Source organism: Simochromis diagramma, unplaced genomic scaffold, assembly GCF_900408965.1.
Source record: "Simochromis diagramma unplaced genomic scaffold, fSimDia1.1 OVJJ01000618.1, whole genome shotgun sequence".
In the NCBI taxonomy this organism is placed as follows: Eukaryota; Metazoa; Chordata; class Actinopteri; order Cichliformes; family Cichlidae; genus Simochromis; species Simochromis diagramma.
The window spans coordinates 7,556,363-7,573,887 of record NW_024387423.1 but is presented as its reverse complement, the minus strand read 5'-3'; the positions used below and the strand labels follow the sequence as shown (position 1 = coordinate 7,573,887).

The window sequence follows — 17,525 nt, the reverse complement described above, 5'->3', positions numbered from 1 at the left end:
TAGAGCGTGCCGAATTGAATTGAACTGGCCGAGAAACTGGAGGGGAGCAAAGCAGAATGCGGTGAAAAAAATGAACAAAAGAGATAAAGATAATAGAACGTAAGGGGACCATTTTGAGCAAAACAAAAAGAGAGAGATTAAGGAAAAGATGAGAGGAGCAATGACGTCATTCACTCACCACATCCCAGTTTTCTTCCTGAATGACCCAAAGTGACTCTGCTGGAGTTTTAGGAGGGATGAGAGACCAGAAGTCTGTTCCCCGCCTCCTCCTCCTCATTTCCTCTCATCTCTTTTGCCCTTGTGCCCCTATATAACCACTGACATAGACCCTGTTTCTCTCAGAGTGGTGCTCGGTGGATAGGATACAGGTGTTTGCCTGTCAGTTTCATACTCAGACAGATTTATTTTTTGACTAGCTGATTTTTCTGAATTTGATCTGACTTGCTGACAGCACAGTTGTCGTTTGAAAGATCGGTAATCTGCAGACAGGTGAGCAAGATGAACCAACCAACTCGCATCCTGACATTGGCCTTGCTGCTCCTGCAGCTGATGGACAGCATAGGTAAGATCTGCTGATGCTTTTAATGATTTTGAAGTGGAAATGCAGAGTTGTCAGAGTGGGAAAACTGAGACTGTGGTCTATGAAAACTGTGAAGTGTAAGGATGAAATTATTCAAGAAAACTATGCTTTGTTGAGAGACACATCCACAGAGCGTTGGAGTGTTTAAACTGGTATAACTGGGGAGAGATGTGTTGTGCATGTCATTCAACTGCTGTCTGTTAAATGTTTAACAATGAACTAAAAAGTCCTGATAGGTGATTTAGGAACAACATTGTTAGTGTGTTTGTTTTGGATGAGATGTTGCTCTGTGTTCTTCTTCTTCCAAAGAGAGGAAAAACATCCCAGACTAAAACCAATCTCCTCTCCTGTCTTCTCCTCCAGATGCTAAAATGAGCATCATTTCCACTAAACTAGATTTTAAAGTTGGAGATGAGATCTTGCTGTTGTGTAAAGGTGAGTCGTTTATATTTCTTATCTAATTGAAACGATTCAGCATGAACATATTTTGCAATCCAGCTTTATACTCTTGTGAAGGTATTAAAATAAGGCTACAAATTATATTTTTTTCCCCTTTCTTTTTCTTTTTGACCTTCTTCTTGTCTCTCCTCTCAGCTGGAGCAGAGGGAGACATAACCTGGCAAAAGGATGGGGAGGACATAGATGATGAAGAGATTGTGAATAAGTTGGACGAGGCCTCTGCAAAATTGGTAATTAAGAAGGCTACAATGCAGGATGCTGGCAGGTACACCTGCCACTGCGATTTTGACAGCGGACATAAAGATAATGTTCAGATACAGCTGTTTGTTTATGGTACGTAACAGCTGGCGACACTTTTTCCATTTAAACTTTAAACTCAGTAATATGTATGCTAGGACTTGTTGCTTTATCCTTAATCTTTTCCTTTTCTGTCAGATGGGCCATCCTTTGGAAGCACTAAGACCTACCATGAGTTTCTGGAGGGTACAGATGGGCTGGTACCCTGCCTGGTGACTGGACAGCCACAGGTGGATGTTCAGTGGTTTAAGAACCAGCAAGAAATCTCTAATGGTAAGAGCAAAAAATGGGAACATAGGACCTGATGCTACCCTGCAATATGAAGGCTTGCTTTGTGATTTAAAAAGAGCGTTTTGTGAACCTTTTGTGAACATTCAGTTTCCCAAGCAAACTCTCCTGTAAACTTTAGAGTCGTAATAAGCAAAAGTTAGTGTATGACTATCATAGCCAAAGCTGCTCTAATCAATATTTCTGCATCAAAATAGTTTTTAGTTAATTTTTTCTGCCTTTCTTCTCTTGCTTCAGTGGGAGGGCATATGCGTAAGCAGTCTGATAACACGCTCAGTATTGAAAAGGTGAAGAGAGAGGATGCTGGGACATACGTGTGCAGAGCTCAGATCAGAGGGAGGCCGTCAATCTTTGTGGAACTCTCTGTTTCTGTTGTTGTCAATGGTAAGTGACTGTTTTGCACCAACACATTCATGAGGCTGAATTATTATCATCACTTCCTCATTGAGTTTTAGAATGAGATTAACAAACAAAAAAAAACACCTGAAAATGTACTGAAACTCAACCCTCTCCTGCAGCTCCCCCGACTGTGAGACTGAGAGAAGAGGTGAAGAAAGTGTTGGCTGGACCTGAAACTAACGTCTCTTTGTTGTGTTTGGTGGACGGTCTGCCACAACCCAACATCACCTGGACCATGTAAGACCACATTTTATGATTTAATAATAAAAATCAAATGTATGGGCTGAACACGATCTGAGCACGTTGCATCCCTCTCTCTAACAGCATCACAAAACCTCTAAAGATAAACTTGTCTGATTTTTCACACAGTTCATCCTTTCCTTTTTATTTAATTCACATATATGCATGCTTGTCACAAAATGTAAATAATGTTGTTGTTGTTGTTTTTATTGGTTTTAATTACCACCATAGCTGAGGGAAAATGTACAATCAGCAAAGAAACTGGGTCACGTTGTGTTGATGTTTGGACTAGTCCCCCTGACGCTCTCCGTCACTAATGTAGCGTGACATCTACACTGTGCATCAGCGGGTGGAGCAGAGTGCACGTGTCTAAGGGGGCTGTGTGTGTGTGTTCCTTGGACTCGCTCAGTTTTGATTTCCAGCTTTATCTCTGTCTCCCTCTCCTGGCCTCGTTTTCTCCATTCCTGATATCTAAACAGTCTCACTATCTCATATTGCATAGCATATTAACATGAAAAAAATAAGCAATTTTCTATTTATTTCATTTTTTCCAGGCCTGTGGAGTTTAACCCCTCCCGACATCACTTCAACTCAGACAGCAGCCAGCTGACTATACAGTCTGTTGTGAGGGAGGACTTTGGGGAGTACGTCTGCACGGCCACCAACAAGATTGCTGAGAGCAGCGCTACCATCATGCTTCATGTCTTTGGTTGGTTTGATTGTGTTTCACTTTAAAAACAGCTGTGCTAGAAAAACTCTTTTTAAATCTTGTTTCAGCAGTTTGTGTCACAATCATTGATGTGTTTCATTTCAGAGGCCCCCGAGGTGTTTGTCTCAGCAGAGCAGCAGCGTGTGTTGGTGGGTGAGGCTGTATCTGTGTCCTGTAATGTGACCGGCCATCCCCACCCTGAATTACACTGGCTCAACAAGCAAAATGGACAAACACTGGTAAGACTGTATAAACATAAATACTTAGATTCAAACAGCAAATTGTGTAGCTGAATTCAAGGACCTATATGTAAGCACTAATCCTGAATTGAAAAATTTGATAGAGCCCATAATGTTATATGGTTAAATATATGTAATGTTTTTTAAAATGTTTTTACCTTCTGGCTTTTTCTCTCTGTCAGAGTTCAACTTCAGGCCGTGTGCGAGTGGTGGATAATGTGTTGATGATTGATGAGGTGGTGCCCTCTGATGGTGGATTGTATTCCTGCATGGCCATCAGTTCTTCTGGAAATGCATCAAGAGATGTCGCCGTATACAGTAAGAGTTTGTCTCTGTCATATATGGTTAAATGGAGAAAGTGCCTTTATACTTTATTTATAACACCAGTGCATGTTCTGTTTCTTTTATATTAATTTGTGTTTTGCTGTTCCCTTTTTCATTTTTTTCATTTTACACCCTAACTTCAGCTCAGCCCGGTCCACCTCTCTACCTGTCAGTCTCTGCGGGTCCAGCTTCAGTCCACTTCTCACTGAAAACCACACCTGTGAGTGGAGGAACACCCATCACAAGTTTTGTCCTGCAGTGGAAAGAAAAACCCACAGAGCAGTGGAAGGAGAACACCGTCCCGGCTACAGGTAAAACACCTCCTCTTTGTGTGTATATGCATCAGTCATCATTTACACTTTCACCTGCTCACAAGTAAAAGTTTTATGAATGAATGAATGAGTAGTAAGACTTGAATATGTGCAGTATCTGATGCTGTTTGTGTGTTTTTTTGTAGATCCTCTTGTTATCAACCTCAAGCCGTACACTTCGTACACAGTACGTCTCTCTGCACTGAATGCAGTGGGACGTGGAAAGTTCTCTGAGACACACAATGTCCACACACAGGGAATCCGTAAGTTCTTCACACATTACCAACATATTAGTTAAAGCATACATTATATCTCTAATTCATTCCATAAATTTAAATAGGAGTGAATGAATTACTGGTTCACACTGTGCAGGATGCTTGCTGATGTTTTTGTGGTACTACATCCTTATCTGCCATCATTACTTTTTCTTTTCCACGTCATCTTCTTCCGTCTCCTGATATTCACTCGCGCTGTTCATCACATGATGTAATCCACCGTCATCCATCCTCAGAAGGTAAAGTTCTCAAAGTTTTTTGCTAAACTAACCTGACATGCTAGTTTAACTAAATCAGTCAAATGCAGTGATCAGGTTTTAAATATTGTTATGAATTCTTCGTGTTTTTCTTGCGTCGTTCCCACAGGTGAACCTGACAGTCCAGTTCTATCCTCTGATGAGATGAAAATAGAGAGCAACACCTTCTCTGTCCCTCTTAAACACACGGTAGATGGTGGCAGCCCTGTGTTGCAGTTTAATGTTCGATACAGACAGGTAAGAGACAGCATGAGCCTGTCTTTGTGTTTGTCTCCATCAACCCATTTCCCTTGATTAAGTCCTTTGGTTGCTCTGCTGTCTTTAACCAGGATAAAGAAGAGGCTGAGTGGAAGGAACTGCAGATGCCACCTGATGCTGACTCTGTTTCCCTCAAAGACTTGGCTTTTGGCTCAAACTATCAGCTGGAAGTCTCAGCAGTCAATGCCAACGGTTCCTCCATACCTGCCACATTCAACTTCACCATCGCAGAACAGTCTGGTATGTGGCCTCTTGAGCTCTGCAGCATATACGGAGCTAGAAGTTATTCTTAGAGTGTAATTTATACATTGAAAAACTGACACTCATACAAAATCACAGCAGATCTACCCGAATAATAGAATTTTCTTGTCAGAATAAAGATGTTTAATGTTTTCTGTTTGCACATTGAGACTTTTTCCTCTCTCCCACCAGCCAAGAGCGGCATGACCAAAGGCGCTGTGGTTGGCATCGTCATGATCATCTTCCTGGTGGTATTCATTGCTGTCGATGCCACCTGCTGCTACAGAAACCACTGCGGCCTGCTCATGTGCATTGCCGTGAAGCTCTTTGGGCAGAAAGTTCCAGGAATCAAAAAGCTGGAGGAAGGAGGTGAAAAGGGGTAAGTGTTTGGAATAACCTGGAGGAGATGAAGCTTATATCATATATTTCCATGATCATAACTCATATATTTATGTGTTTTGTCTGCAGAGAAGTAAAGCTGAAGGGCATGTCCACTCTGAAAAGCAGTATGCAACAGGTGGGGGTCCCACTCAAGGAAGGGAAATGTGACAAGGCCCCACTCACCAAGAATGAGTACGTTTATTTTCTCCCACACACTGTAAATCTACACAGATATGTCATAAACATGCATTGAGAATCTCACCGACTAATTCTTTTTGTCTCGCAGGAAAACCCAACCTGATAGAGACCTGCCCAGCATTAATGCATGAGACAAGAAAACAAAGACGGGAAGATTTCATGTACTTTACAAACAACAAAAGAAGAAGTGAAGTAATGATAGGTGCCACGGGAAAGGGCAAACATTTTAACACTCCGTAGGGGACTGGCTGACTTTGGCCTGACCCAAACCTCTGAACGGTTTCAGTCAGAGGACAGCGATTCTTTGTGCAGCCTCTCGTGACAGCACCGTCCTCTCCTCAAGCTTCTAGCTGACCTGATTGATACGCGACTGCAGACAGGAGATTAGCAGAAAGTTTTTTTGTTACTTTGTCTGCTTTTACAGGGTAATCCTCATGTCTGTGGTTTACAGGCTAAAACCATTGTTGTTACTTTCTAACTTTACACTTGATTTATGAAAAAAAATCATAAAGACACAACAAAGGTTTGCCTTTCACATTTGAATGTTACACAGACGTGAGGACCTAGTTCATTTTGGTTTTTGTTACTAACTTTTTATTATTACTGCACTGTGGCAGCTCTACTAACTTATGTCTATGACAAAATATCTTATTAATGTAACACCAAATATGACAACTTTACCATGTGGACTATTTAAAGGGCAATATATACTAAACCTACACATAACCAACCTTAATTTAAAGTATGCTAATTTGTGTTGGTATTTATTGGGTTTAAAAGCCGTACCGTGACTAAATGAGAAATGTTGTAAAAATGAAAAACATAATTGGACGTTTTAGCCAGTTTTGTTCTCAAGCACTTTTTTAGGAAAAGTTTTGAAGCTCTGCTAGTATCACTGACCACTTAGGGGACCTTAAAATGAGATCCCTCTTTAAAGTACCTGTAATAATAGCCGACATGTATGATATGGTTGCTAGACACAAAACTGATTGATGTAACTCATTTTTGTATTTATGACCAAATTAATGATTACAGGACGCAAGCTGTTCAAACGACAATTTATTTGAAGTATCTTCGAATTTTTGAAGGCAATGCATGTTTATTTTTATATTATATTTTTCACTGTACATTCTTGTAAATACATGTTACTTCTTTCTCTTTGTGTTTTATAAAAAACTTTGACTTGGAAAGCAGCTGTATGTCTCTTTTACTCACCAAATGAATGTTTTTCCCTTTTTCCTGGTGTAATTATCTCATACAGTAAAACTATGAACACTGAGAAAACCAGTTTTTTCTTTATTGACTAAGCCTATCACAGTTACATATAACACCTGACTACTATATTTAGAGAGTTTAAGAATATAATATGTTCCATTAAAAAAAAGCCCTGCATGGAAATGACTGCGTTTCCACAGCTCACTGAGCGCCATGTTCAAATTTAATGTAAATGTATAAAAAGAATGATGACATGTCTCCGCTTCCTCCCACTTTACAAAAATGAAACCAAAAGCTTCTACAGTCACTGAACACAACATTTATTTAGCAGTTTTTAATTCCAGATCAACCAAGTATTGACTCCAGTTGTGCTGAATGGATTTCTGACTTAAATCCTTCAAGTAAGCAAGATGTACTATGTACTATAACTCACATGACTACAGCATTAAAAACCTTATTGTTCAGTCGTGGTATGCTGAGCTAATGTTGGTATTTTGATATCCAAGCAACTTTTTTGATACCAACTTTTTATCTTTCTCGAAATCCAGCTGTGTATAAACAGAGTTAAACTGTAGTCTCAGTTGCTTTCTTCATGTTTGGATGTTTAGGATGTGATAAACTCCAGTCACATAAACATCTGTTGACTTCTGAAGAAAACATCAGGACTAGAAAACAAAGAAAAAAGTCTATCTGCAGATGCAGTGCTGTGTAATAGTGAGTGTGATCAGCATGAGTATGATGTGGCTGCTAATCTGAATTTCTTCTTTCATGTACTATAAAATGAGATTGACCACAGTTATGACTGATGGCAGTTTTTTCTGTACAATGTGAGAATGGCCCATCATGTCTAAGATTACACACCACCTGACAGGCAGGCCACAGTGCTTTGTTTTATATAGTGGTGAGCGGCTATGCTGTCTCTATTCCTGTTCACCTCAGACACCTCAAACTGTCAGTACAGCTCTGCACTAACTCAGTGAAAGCTTCTGCTTCTGAAAGTGAAAAAGCACTGAAAACTCATACTTTTACAGAGGGACTATCGAGAGCGTCCTGAGCAGCTGCATCACTGTCTGGTCTGATGATAACTGCACTGTATCGGATCGCAACACCCTACAAAAGATAGTGAGAACAGATGAGAACAGCACTGGAGCCTCTCTTTCCTCCATAACAGACACTTATCGCTCCAGCTACATCCGCAAAGCCACAGGCATTTTGGAGAAACCCTCACACACACTCTTCGCCCTGCTGCCTTCTGACAAGAGGTACCGGAGCATTCGGGCCCTCACTGTCAGACTGACAAACAGTTTCTTCCCCCAGGCTGTTAGACTCCTGAACACTCAGTGACTGGACTGACACACACACACACCCATACCCTCATACACGTCACTACCAAGCACTTATCTGCACAATTTCATACACACACAGACAGCACACCTTCATACACCAAGTTACTTTTTGCACAATGCTCAGTCATTTCTATTGCAGTTGTGTCTGCACTGTCTTGTGTCTGTAACGTTCTGTTCTGTCTTTGTTTTGTTTTTGCATTTTTTGCACATTGCACTTTATGTAGTCCTGCGTTGATTGTGTGTTATATGTCATATGTAGCACCAGGGTCTTGGAGGAAGGTTGTCTCGTTTCACTGTGTACTGTACCACTGCACATGGTTGGAATGACAATAAATCCACTTGACCTTGACCTGTCTATCTCGGGCCAGGATGTTGATATGGTGCAGTATAGATGCCTGAACATCCACATTAACAACAGGCTGAAATGGAAGACTGTATACATTGACTTTATTCTTCAGCAATTTACACTGAACATTGAAGTTACCATTTTAATGTCTTATGATTCGATTTCTGTGGGCGGGGGGGGGGGGGGTGTTTGGTTTTTTTAGCTCCTTTGTTTTACTTTATTTCATCTATATCTAAATAATTTAACTATTTTCTTTTGAGCATTTTTTTAAAGCTATCTTATTTATGTAACTTTTTTATAGATTGTGTTTTGGCTGATTGCACAATAATTTCTTACTTTCAGGAACAATTAACATATATTTTATCCTTTATATAGTAGAACTGTCCATCCATCCATCCATCCATCCATTTTCTTCCACTTATCCAGGGCCGGGTCGCGGGGGCAGCAACCCAAGCAGAGAAGCCCAGACCTCCCTCTCCCCAGCGACCTCCTCCAGCTTGTCCGGGGGAACACCAAGACCTTTCCAGGCCAGCCGAGAGATATAATCTCTCCAGCATGTCCTGGGTCTGCCCCAGGGCCTCCTCCCAGTGGGACATGCCCGGAAAACCTCACCCAGGAGGTGCCCAGGAGGCATCCTTGTCAGATGCCCGAACCACCTCAACTGGCTCCTTTCGATGTGGAGGAGCAGCGGCTCTACTCCCAGCCCCTTCCAAATGGCCGAACTTCTCACCCTATCTCTAAGGGAGAGGCCAGCCACCCTTCGGAGGAAGCTCATTTCTGCCGCTTGTATTCGCGATCTCTTTCTTTCGGTCACTACCCACAGCTCGTGGCCATAGGTGAGGGTAGGGACGTAGATTCACCAGTAAATTGAGAGGTTCACTTTTACACTCAGCTCTCTCCTCACCACAACAGACCAGTACAGCGTCCGCATCACTGCGTCCGCTGCACCAATCCATCTGTCAATCTCCGGCTCCTTTCTCCCGTCACTCGGGAACAAGACCCTGAGATACTTAAACTCCTCCACTTTGGGGCAGGAACTCATCCCCGACCCGCAGTGGGTACTCCCCCCTTTTCCGGCTGAGGACCATAGCCTCAGATTTGAAGGTGCTGATTCTCATTCCCACCACTTCAGGGGTACTGCCCCTGATCTCCATGCAACATTGTAGAGGTGTGTCAACCAAGACAGCCCTACAACATCCAGAGCCTTCAGGAACTCGGGGTGGACCCCGTCCACCCCAGGGGCTCTGCCACCAAGGAGTTGTTTAACTGCCTCAGTGACCTCGCCCCCAGAGATTGGCGGGTTATCCCCTTCGTCCCCAGATTCTGCTTCCACCACGGAAGACATGCCAGTGGGATTGAGGAGGTCCTCGAAGTATTCCTTCCACTGCCTGGCAATTTTCTCAGTCGAAGTCAGCAGCACTCCACCCGCACTGTACACAGTGCAGGTAGAACACCGCTTTCCCCTCCCGAGTCGCCTGACAGTTTGCCAGAATCTCTTTGAGGAAGTCCGAAAGTCTGCACTGTTAATAAGAAGTTTATCAGTCCCATAGATGCTGGCCTGTTGTTGTGTGTGTGTGTGCAGCGGACGTTGTTATCTATCTGGGTAGATCTGATATGTTTACAACGTGTGAGAGTGTGGTGAAGAAAATTGGTTTACCAAATGTGTTTATTTGTTAAGTCCCCTGTTTTCCTTTCATCATCTCCCCAAGGCGGCTGCCAAACAAAAGAAAGAACTTCTGTCAATAGTAGAGGCCGAGATAAGACCCAAAAATACTCCAACAAACAACTTACGGTAATGCTACATGATGTTACGTGCCAGTTTGCAAACTCTGCATTTCTTTGACTAATTTCCTCCATTTAAATTTAACTAATGAGATTGTAACAATCTGGGTTGACTTTTGACTAAAACCTCCCGAGTCGCCATCAGTAAACTCCACTGTATAAAAATACATTCTTTAAAACAGACACTTTTTTCCCTTCTCTGAGATGTTTTTTTGACAAACAACCACTGATATCTGCTGCTGGCAAAACAGTGTTATATAATGACAACCAAAATAAAAATTAAGTCAAAATAAACAGGACTCAATTCTGGTAAATTTTATAATTGTTAGGTTAGGATGGAATAAAAAATGTCTGCAGATGTTTATGTTATTTCTCTATCTACAGGTAAACTTTTTGTTTTTCATAAAATGGAAAACAAGTATAACCATGTCAGAACAATTATGTGGGTCAATATCATTTACACCACATGTAATGGAAAAAGAAAAGCACCATCCATTCGCTTCCGCTCATCCTTTTCAGGGTCGCCGGGGGGGCTGGAGCCTATCCCAGCTGTCATAGGGCGAGAGGCGGGGTACACCCTGGACAGGTCGCCAGTCTGTCGCAGGGCCAACACACAGGGACAGACAACCATTCGCACTCACATTTACTCGCACATTCACACCTAGAGGCAATTTGGATTATCCAATTAACCTATCCCCACAAGCTGCATGTCTTTGGGAGGAAGCCGGAGTACCCGGAGGGAACCCACGCAAACATGGGGAGAACATGCAAACTCCACACAGAAAGATCCCGGCCTGATGTTGGAATTGAACTCAGGACTTTCTTGCTGTGCGGCAACAGTGCTAACCACCATGCCACCGTGCAGATAAACTTATCTAATTAATCACACAGTTCATTCTTTTCTTTTTAGTTAGTTAACATATATGCATGCTTGCCATGAAAAGTAACTTTACCTGAGGGACAATTTAAAATCAGCAACCAAACTGGGTCACATTAAGTTGTTCTGTCAGTGTTTTTTCAGCCTTACTCAGAAATTATTTACATGGAACAATTTTCATGTAACCACCATAATAATATAATATTTACAGTGGGGCAAAAAAGTATTTAGTCAGCCACCGATTGTGCAAGTTCCCCCACTTAAAATGATGACAGAGGTCAGTAATTTGCACCAGAGGTACACTTCAACTGTGAGAGACAGAATGTGAAAAAAAAAAAAAATCCATGAATCCACATGGTAGGATTTGTAAAGAATTTATTTGTAAATTAGGGTGGAAAATAAGTATTTGGTCACCTCAAACAAGGAAAATCTCTGGCTCTCACAGACCTGTAACGTCTTCTGTAAGAAGCTTTTCTGTCCCCCACTCGTTACCTGTATGAATGGCACCTGTTTGAACTCATCATCTGTATAAAAGACACCTGTCCACAGCCTCAAACAGTCAGACTCCAAACTCCGCCATGGCCAAGACCAAAGAGCATTCAAAGGACACCAGGAAAAGTATTGTAGACCTGCACCAGACTGGGAAGAGTGAATCTACAATAGGCAAGCAGCTTGGTGTGAAAAAATCAACTGTGGGAGCAATCATCAGAAAATGGAAGACATACAAGACCACTGATAATCTCCCTCGATCTGGGGCTCCACGCAAGATCTCATCCCGTGGGGTCAAAATGATCATGAGAACGGTGAGCAAAGATCCCAGAACCACACGGGGGGACCTGGTGAATGACCTGCAGAGAGCTGGGACCAAAGTAACAAAGGTCACCATCAGTAACACATTACAACGGCAGGGAATCAAATCCCGCAGTGCCAGACGTGTTCCGCTGCTGAAGCCAGTGCATGTCCAGGCCCGTCTGAAGTTTGCCAGAGAGCACATGGATGATACAGCAGAGGATTGGGAGAATGCCATGTGGTCAGATGAAACCAAAGTAGAACTTTTTGTATAAACTCAACTCGTCGTGTTTGGAGGAAGAAGAATACTGAGTTGCATCCCAAGAACACCATACCTACTGTGAAGCATGGGGGTGGAAACATCATGCTATGGGGCTGTTTTTCTGCCAAGGGGACAGGACGACTGATCCGTGTTAAGGACAGAATGAATGGGGCCATGTATCGTGAGATTTTGAGCCAAAACCTCCTTCCATCAGTGAGAACTTTGAAGATGAAACGAGGCTGGGTCTTCCAACACGACAATGATCCAAAACACACCGCCCGGGCAACAAAGGCGTGGCTCCAGTAAGAAGCATTTGAAAGTCCTGGAGTGGCCTAGCCAGTCTCCAGACCTCAACCCCATAGAAAATCTGTGGCGGGAGTTGAAAGTCCGTGTTGCTCGGCGACAGCATCAAAACATCACTGCTCTCGAGAAGATCTGCATGGAGGAATGGGCCAAAATACCAGCTACTGTGTGTGCAAACCTGGTAAAGACCTATAGTAAACGTTTGACCTCTGTTATTGCCAACAAAGGTTATGTTACAAAGTATTGAGTTGTATTTTTGTTATTGACCAAATACTTATTTTCCACCCTGATTTACGAATAAATTCTTTACAAATCCTACCATGTGGATTCATGGATTTTTTTTTTCACATTCTGTCTCTCACAGTTGAAGTGTACCTCTGGTGCAAATTACTGACCTCTGTCATCATTTTAGGTGGGGGAACTTGCACAATCGGTGGCTGACTAAACACTTTTTTGCCCCACTGTATTTGTATATTGCTTACCCAGGCCTGTTCAGTTTAACCCCTCCCGACATCACTTCAACTCAGACAGCAGCCAGATGACTATACAGTCTGTTGTCAGGAAGAACTTTGAGGAGTACGTCTGCACGGCTACCAACAAGATTGCTGAGAGCAGTGCTACCATCATGCTTCATGTCTTTGGTTGGTTTGATTGTGTTTCATTTCGAAAGCAGCTGTGCTTTAGTCAGATTTCAGACCAGAAAAACACCTTCTGTCTTTTTCTCTCTGTCAGAGTTCAACTTCAGGCCGTGTGCGAGTGGTGGATAATGTGTTGATGATTGATGAGGTGGTGCCCTCTGATGGTGGATTGTATTCCTGCATGGCCATCAGTTCTTCTGGAAATGCATCAAGAGATGTCGCCGTATACAGTAAGAGTTTGTCTCTGTCATATATGGTTAAATGGAGAAAGTGCCTTTATACTTTATTTATAACACCAGTGCATGTTACTGTTCCTTTTAAATTAATTTGTGTTTTGCTGTTGCTTCTCACTGAAAACCACACCTGTGAGTGGAGGAACAACCATAACAAGTTTTGTCCAGCAGTGGAAACAAAAAACAATCACTGACAAAAAGTCATCATTTACACTTTCAACTGCTCACAGGGGCGTAATTTCCAGGAGGGTTAGGGGGGTTACAGTGTCACGCCAAATTGTCATACATCCAACTGCTCTAAGTAAAAAATTCAATCAATTCACATGCACATCAACAGGCTCCCATATCCCAACACTTCCAGTGAGACGGCAAACAACGCAAACAGAACAGACAAACAACAAAACAAAACAAAAAAAGAAATCCAAAAGAAAAGGCAAAGCAGCAGCACTTCTGTCAGTGTAGCCCGGAGAAGCAGTGGCGCCCAAGCTATAAAAGTTATCAGCCACCCACTGAGGCCTACACTTCCGAGGCCTACACAGCATCGCTCAATTTGTTAACAAAGTAGCCCATATGAGGCTTCTGCAGAAGCCAATAAACAGTGTTGGGGAGTAACGGCATGTACCACCGTTACGTATTTAAAATACAAAATATGAGTAACTGTCCCTGTACTAATGCTCGGAGCCGCGGACCTGTTTTATATACACGCGGAATAGTTTTCTATACGAGATCGCTGCAAAAAGTGCAGCCTTACCTAATGTCCACCCTACTGTTACTCATTTATTTTATATTAAAATTTAAGAATCTAGTTGGTATTGGTATGGCGAGTATCCTTCAGTAATAGTAATAAATCACACAGCAATAGTACTTTCATGTAGTTGTAAAAAGCATGAAAAAATATTAAGTAATCCAAAGTAATCAGAATACGTTACTCTCACTGAGTAACGTAAAGGAATACTTTACAAAATACATTTTAGGGCATGTATTCTGTAATCTGTAGTGGAATACATTTTAAAAGTAACCTTCCCAACACTGCATATAAACACACTTATTTACCACCGAGTAAAATAATAAATGACACAAAATAAACACATACCAGCAGCGATGGGAGGCTTCAGGAAGATAATCCGCAGGTGATAACATGAGTAACACCAATCAACAAAAGTACAGCCAATTCAGGCTGAGGAAGTCGCAACATGTACGCAACTCCTAACTGTAACACCCAGGGAAGTCAGGTGACCGAAAGGCCGCATGCGGATAACAACAGGTGAGCGATTCAGGGACACTCAGATGGCAGCTACTATTTATAGCAGAGCCATCTAATATGATTGGTTAGTAGTTGGATTACAAACAAAAGTACTGCATACAGTATTCATTCTGCTACACAGAGAAGTAATGCTGAAGAGCATATCCACTCTGGAAAGTATGCAACAGGTGGAGGTTCCCACACTCGCTTATGAGGTCGGTCAGTTCACAGAGATGAATATGAAAACTGTTTAATATGCTGTAGGCTACAAACAACAAAAGAAGAGAGAGGTCAAATATACTAAAACGGTCTGATTTGGGGGTGAACCAGAGCTCTGCATTTTTGCAGTGAGAGGACGGTGGTTCTGAATGTAGCCCTATTTGTCTTTGACAGCAATGTCCTCTCCTCAGGCTTCTACCCGACAACAGGGTGACTACAGGGAGGAAATTCTGCTGAATGTTTTGTTGTTTATTCAATTTGTTCACTGCAGGGGAGTAAACGAGATGAATCAATGCTGCACAGTGAGCCCAGCAATTTATTTCATATCAGCAAGTTTTCTAATTATATGTCTTGGTATAAGATACACTGCTGTAATATGCAGACTCTACTTCATCATTCCTGGTACAGCAAGCTTATGTTAGTCTTTTGAAATGTAAGCAGTGAACTTCCTCAGGAAATAACTGATGTCCAAGTCTCTTTTGTCCCAAATTTGTGTGTATAAACAGAGTAAACAGCAGTTCTGGTTCCTTTCTTCATGCTTTAAACAGTGATAAAAATGATAAAGTCCAGTTCTGTAAACAGTTGCAGACTGCTGAGCAGAACGTCACAACCAGAAAACGACAAGTGAAACATGCATACCTTACTCTTCAGAGAAGCAAACCTGAGAAAATGTCTTTTTCACCACCTAGTGCTGATCTTTTTTTTTCTTCCAGTATATATTGAATAAAATGCAAGGTTTTTCCCCACCCTAGTTCTATTTCTCTTAAATGAAGCTTATGGGAAGGTTCAATGTCTGCTCGCTCCCATATGCTGCCAAATAAATCTAAGCTTTATCCACTTTCCCACGCTGTCAAGCTGCTTGTGTCATCGCTGGGCTAGTCCAGTCATCTTCTCTCTGCCTTTTCCCGGCCAATCAACATTCGTGTCACGTACTTAAAATCTCACTGCGCATCTGTCTTTCTCCTTCGCAGACTCCTTTGTGCAACCCACCTCCTCCCCGTCTCCACTCACTCATCACTCAAGCTCCATTCAAGCCACCTTCATCTCCACCACCAGCATCTAGGCCATCTGAGCCTAACTTCCAAACATTTATCTGTATTATTATTGTTGTTATTATTATTAAGTCTTTGTTATTATTTATTTAGTCTAAAATATGTTGGCATAAAAATTAAAAAGGGCTATTGTAAAATTGCTAAAATCAATGTCAAATATAGATTCGATTCTTTCATTGCCTGCTCAAAATTTGCCCAAAACTTTTATTTGAGGCAATTTAATATTTCATTTTTCATGTTTTATTAAAAAGAAACTGGCAGGCACAAATTGACTATATGGGACTCAAACACAGAGTTTGTATACTTGATGTTTTGTGCTGATTAATAAAGTGTCTTGCATGCAAATGCTCCAAATTAAAGAGATGGTCCTCACCTGCATCCATCAGTTAGAGGAAGAGAGGGAATCAAGATTACCGCATCCGTTACTGATGAACATTTTCACTGTAGCTCTCTTTTAAAATGACCATATATGTATTTAAATGACTTGTGAATATATGTTTAGTTTTGACCAATACAATCTGTTGATTGTTTCTTCACTTTCTGTGTATAACTTCAGTTACCTAAAAGTATTAAGACAGTAATTTGGTTTAGATTTTCACAGGTCAGATTCGGGTTGCCTGCATTATACACTGGGCTGCCATGGCAAACTATATGCTGCAGTGACATTTTTCCTCCTTCAGTGATTGGTCGCCAACAGCTTTGAAAGTCAAAGCTGCAAAGCATTTGTTAAAGATTAATTAAGATTATTTAAATCAAGCATTTTTTTTAACCTGGACAACAGTGTGTGGCTTGCTCTTTGTCCTGCAAAAGAATGCTAAAAATCCCAATTTGGGGCGTTAAAAATGTAAAAAGAATCTTTAATGCAACATCTATAATCTCTCCTTAGCACCAAGACAGATACAGTCGACTGTTTTTTCTTTTTCTGATTTCCTCTCATAACAAGTTCAACACAGGACCTACAAAAAATGCTTAAAGGTGCAACAAATGTCAAATGTTGAACTATATTTGTTAATAATTAGGCATGTTCTATGCTTTCTATTGTTAGCTAGTTCATTTACATATCTTTGGACTCCAGTCACAACTCTATCTGTGAACACTTGGTCATTATTATAGTCCATGGTTAGACCAACGAAGAAAACTAAAAACAAAGAGAAAAAACTGAATCTGCACAGAACTCTTAAGCACTGTAGTTAATATGTAATGAAAACTATCATCACAGAGAGAAGTGAACAAATAACGACAGAGGTGAAACTACTTCCCATGCGACAATGTTGGATGGATGGATGCCATCTAATGGATCATTAGATGGCAGTATTTCCCCACGATTTTAACTATTGCTCCAAGAGACATGACAAATATTCTTTTGGGCTTTTAAGTAAACATTTCAATCTGTAAAGTCTTTATATTCTTTTGGAGATGACATTTCCTGCACACATTTAATTTGTGTAGAATTAGAGCACAGTACTGTGAGTATCAAGATTGGAATTTGTACTTTTATTGTTTGATGAAATAATGTGGCCTTTTCCCCAGTAACCCTTGTTAGAGTCCTAAAAGACGTAAATATTAAATCTATAGTTAGAAAAAACATCTACTTTATCACTCAATCAATGATTCAATCAATCAATGAATCAATCTTTATTGACAGACTTTTCGTCTATAAAAGGATCATACCCTTTTTTTTTATTATTCATAACCACAACTCCATTACACTATGGAGATTTGTTCTATTAGTACTGTTAGTATGTTAAAATTGCGTTTGTGCACC

General features: G+C 41.2%; 1 protein-coding gene across 1 annotated transcript; it reads left to right on the top strand.

Annotated features, from left to right (window-relative positions):
- Window positions 1-326: 326 nt before the first annotated feature.
- Window positions 327-6,645, top strand: ncam3 (neural cell adhesion molecule 3). The gene is made up of 17 exons (XM_040012891.1): window positions 327-562; window positions 944-1,015; window positions 1,175-1,372; window positions 1,475-1,609; window positions 1,862-2,008; window positions 2,143-2,260; window positions 2,818-2,972; window positions 3,078-3,211; window positions 3,394-3,529; window positions 3,679-3,846; window positions 3,993-4,109; window positions 4,358-4,360; window positions 4,488-4,615; window positions 4,708-4,876; window positions 5,069-5,255; window positions 5,345-5,449; window positions 5,544-6,645. The coding sequence occupies exons 1-17, from the start codon at window positions 499-501 to the stop codon at window positions 5,584-5,586; spliced, it is 2,079 nt and encodes a 692-aa protein (XP_039868825.1). The 5' UTR covers window positions 327-498; the 3' UTR covers window positions 5,587-6,645.
- Window positions 6,646-17,525: the final 10,880 nt, after the last annotated feature.

Excerpts from the sequence above, each read along its gene's own strand:
- ncam3 (XM_040012891.1), top strand. The coding sequence starts at position 499 with ATGAACCAACCAACTCGCATCCTGACATTGGCCTTGCTGCTCCTGCAG. Across the intron at positions 1,610-1,861 it reads CCAGCAAGAAATCTCTAATG|TGGGAGGGCATATGCGTAAG; the intron begins GTAAGAGCAAAA and ends CTCTTGCTTCAG. Across the intron at positions 5,256-5,344 it reads GAGGAAGGAGGTGAAAAGGG|AGAAGTAAAGCTGAAGGGCA; the intron begins GTAAGTGTTTGG and ends TTTTGTCTGCAG.